General features: G+C 47.7%; 1 protein-coding gene across 1 annotated transcript in view; it reads right to left on the bottom strand.

Moving 5' to 3' along the window:
* Positions 1 to 4,138, bottom strand: part of NWD1 (NACHT and WD repeat domain containing 1) — a 66,646-nt gene that overhangs the window by 45,626 nt on the left and 16,882 nt on the right. The window contains exon 5 of the mRNA XM_005856710.2: positions 948 to 2,220. Coding sequence (XP_005856772.1) covers positions 948 to 2,220 — 1,273 coding nt within the window. The remainder of the gene's footprint in view (positions 1 to 947; positions 2,221 to 4,138) is intronic.

The following is a 4,138-nucleotide window of genomic DNA, read 5'->3' as shown; positions in this document are numbered from 1 at the left end:
TGTAGATAGATAGATAGATAGATAGATAAATATTGGTATATCTATCTATATCTATATCTATATCTATATAGTGGAATATTACTCTGCCATAAAAAAGAATGAAATCTTGCCATTTGTGACAACCCGGATAACCTAGAGAGGGTTGTCTATTAAGTGAAATAAGTCAGACAACAACAAATACCGTATGATTTAACTTATATGTGGAATCTAAAACACTAAACAAATAAATATGCAAAACAAAACAGAAACAGACGCATAGATACAGAAACAAGCTGATGGTTACCAATGGGGAGGAGGATGGGGGTGGCTGGAAAAGAAACAATATATGATCTAGAACAAGGTAATATTGAAAATAATAATAATAATGAAGGTAAGATTAATATTATAAACTGTCATCAGACTCCCTCAGGTCTGTGCAAGGTTTTTGCTTGAGGTTTTCTGAGAATTTCCTTGTTTTCAAAAAAAACCTAAAAATTATTTTATGTGTAAAAAATAAGGCCAAAAGCACCTTTCCAAAAAATGCATTGCAACTGCCCTGGCCCGTGCGGCTCAGTTGGTTGGACATTGTCCCACACACTGAAAGCTTCCATCCCCGATCAGGGTACATACCTGGGTTGTGGGTTCAATCCCAGGTATGGGAGGCAACCTATCTCTCCCCCCTCCCCCTTCCTGTCTCTAAAATCAATACACACATGCTCGAGTGAGGATTTAAAACAAAAAAAGAAAGAACATGCATTGCAACTAATGTTTCTCAGCAATATGCATTATAGTATGAGTTGTATATTAGATAGCAACTTAGTACATTAAATCACATTTATTTTTAAGAGAGGAACTTTCATGTGGCATGTTTTGTATTTTTCTTGTACATGAGCTCTATTTACTGGCATAAAAAAATAAAACTAATCCAGGACTGTTTTTTTTAATGTGGAGAAAAAACAGAGACTTACCGGGAAGACACAATGTAGCCCAGCACTCGGGCCACCAGGAGCTGCCCGTGGGTCTGCTCCAGCCGGGCACACAGCTCGTGCAGCATGTCCTCAGCCGTGGAGGCCAGAGGGGCGGGCACGGTGAAGGACGCCCATTTCCGGGCCTCCTCAAAGGCCAGCCTCAGCTGCCCGGGGTGCCCGCACTCCGGGAGGCCGGCCCAGAGCAGATCCCTCTGCCCTGGGCTCAGCGTCCTCCTGGAGGCCGCCAGCAGGAGCCGGATCATCTCTTGCCCTTGGCTGCTGGAGAGGGGTCCCACCTCCCAGTAGGACTCTGGGTCCTTGATCGTCTGCTGCACGGCGTCTAAAACTCCCCGCTGCCCTGAGCAGGCCGAGAAGATGAGGTGGACCCTGGGGGGACACTTGGGAGGCAGCCAGGGGACCCTCCTCCCACGGTGGGCGGAGTCCACATCATCCACGGCGTCCAGCAGGATCACAAGGGACTCGAAGTTTCGGCAGGAGACGGTGTGCAGGAGGGTGTGGAAAAACTGGACCACCCTGCTGTGGGCCTCCAGGACCTGGGCGGGAGGCAGGGGCAGCCCGTAGGCCAGGCACACCTGGGAGCAGATGCTCCGGAGCAGGCTGCGGGCATCGCGGCTCATCTGTGATGTCCCCAGAAGCCGCAGGACGGTCACCGTCTTGCCGCCCAGCAGCCCCGGCATCTGCTCCGCCAGCTTGCACATCAGAGCCGTCTTCCCGATGCCTGGGGGTCCGAGAAGCACCAGGGGCGTGTGGGGGTGATTGTCACTCTGCCGGAGTCGCTGCCCCACCCGGGCCAGGAGCTCCTGGCGCCCACAGAAGGTCCTGGTGGCCTCGGCACTCAGCCCCAGGTGGTGGCGGATCTCCTGGTAGAGCCAGGCCAGTTCCTGCCGGCCCGCCTCCAGCTCCCGGAGGCGCTGGAGCACCTGGTGGTTAGCCCTGGCCACAAACTGCTCCCCCAGCTCCTGCAGGTACCGGGCGTGAGCCTTATTTTTGGGGTTCACCAGGTCTCGGCTCCACGGCAGGTGGTGGGCCTTGAGGACTCCCGGCTGCATGTCAGCGATGCGCCCCTTGAGGCTGCTGAGAAGGTTCTGGGCGTCTGTGTCCAGGCAGCCGTCTGCGAGCCGGTCCACCAGCTTCAGGGCACAGTCTTCCAGGATGTGTCTGTTCAGGTCCTGGATCTCCCTCAAGAAGACAGTGGCCCCCTGCTCCCCATCTGTCAAGCTCAGCAGACCCCGTTCTATCTCCCACTCGATGACTGCAGAAGTAGAGGAGAAGGGAAGAGTGTGTGTCATCCGCTGGCCTGAGTGGGGACACTGGGGAGACACATTTGGGAGGTGGGGGTAGTGGTTCTGAAGCTCAACATGCGCTGAGTGACATGGCATAACCTTAGACAAATGAATGCTCTCCAGTATGTCCCAATAAAACTTTACTCAAAAAAACGAACGGTGGGCTGGATTTGGTCCTCGGGCCATCCTGTGGCAGACCCTTGTCCCAGAGCAGGTAGCAGCCCTGATTCTCTCTCATCATTGATGTTTCTATCTCTCTTTCTCTCCTTCTCTGTTCCTCTCTGGAATCAAATAAAAATATTTTTAAAAAATAGATAAATAAATGAAAAGCAGATACCCAGGCTTGCTCTCTCGCACACGCTCCCCTGACCACCTTGCTGTGTGCCCCGTGGTTTGCCTCATCCACTCCAGGGCCAGAAAGTAATAAACTCCTTTTTCTTTAAAATAAAAATAAAAATAATAAAAAAAAAAGAATACATGGAACTTCTTTCTACTATTTTTTTTTGGCAACTTCCTGTGAATTTCAAAATAAAAAGTTTTTAGAAAAGAAAGCTGAGCAAGGTATCTGGAGAGTAACATGCCCGAGACGCCATTGCTGACATGCATTATGCTTTCTGCTACTTTCGAGGAGTTCCTATTTGTTCTTTCATGTGGGACTTCTTAACTGGCTAGGTTTGACATGCTGCTTAGAGCTCCAATGAGGTCATGGCTAGGACAAGACCGTTTAAACCCCACAATGACTCCATGACATACTAACTCTGACTAGTTCCATTTTATAGATGAGAAAACTGAGGCTATAAGCCTGCGAGAAGTCAATACAGCTGGAAAGGGGCCAGGCTGAGCTGTAAATCCAGCCCCATTTCAAAGCACAGATCCCAGATCCTGAGTATGGCTTTGATGGCAGACATGTCATGAAGGCAATTAGCATATTTAGCTCCATGTCATGGAGCAAACAATAGCGACATAGTAAGTGTTCAATAAACAGTAGCCATCAACATTAGTCACATCAACCGTGTATTCAAAATTGATCTGTCTTTCCTATCTTAGCCAAAGGACCAAGGTTAGCATCACCTGTGATGTCAGGTGGGCATCAAGTACCCGATACCCCTGATATGATGGCTTGGAGAGGGAACATCACCTCTGTGATCTTTCTCCCAGAAACCTATCACCCCAGTCTCATCACAAGAAAACACCAGACAAGCCCAGAGTGAGGGACATTCTACAAAACACCTACCAGTACTCCTCAAAGTGGTCAAGGTCATGAAAAAAAACAAGGGAAGACAGAAACTGTCACAGACAGAGAAGCCTAAGGACATGCCGACTAAACACAATGTGGGGCCCTGGATGGGGTCCGGGGACATAGAGGGATGTTAACGGGAAACTGAGGAAATCGGAAGGACGTCTGGAGTCTAGCTAATCATCGTGAACTGACGTTAAGTATCCGTGTCCGTTTCTCAGTCCCAGAAAATGGACTGCGATCACATAAGATGTTAACTTATCTGAGCAAAGAACATACGGGAACGCTGCACTATCTTTGTAGCTTTATAACCTTGTACTTTCCTGTTAATCTAAAATGACCCTCCCTTTGCCCAGCCGGCGTGGTTCAGTGGTTGAGCATCGACCTATGAACCAGAAGGTCACAGTTTGATTCACAAGGGAGCAGCTGATCAATGATTCTCTCTCATCATTGATGTTTCTCTCTCTCTCTCTCTCCCTTCCTCTCTAAAATCAATAAAAATACATTTTTAAAATTTTTTAAATGATCCTCTCTCCAAAAAGTTTATTTTTTAAAAGTAAATATGTCATTACTAGAATTAATATATATCTAATAGATAATAATTTATATATTTTAATAAAATTTAAATATTAATATAAATTACTATATTT

This window comes from Myotis brandtii, unplaced genomic scaffold (genome assembly GCF_000412655.1).
Source record: "Myotis brandtii unplaced genomic scaffold, ASM41265v1 scaffold1040, whole genome shotgun sequence".
Taxonomy (NCBI): domain Eukaryota; kingdom Metazoa; phylum Chordata; class Mammalia; order Chiroptera; family Vespertilionidae; genus Myotis; species Myotis brandtii.
The sequence above is the reverse complement of the archived record's forward strand: the minus strand, read 5'-3'. Positions and strand labels throughout refer to the sequence as shown.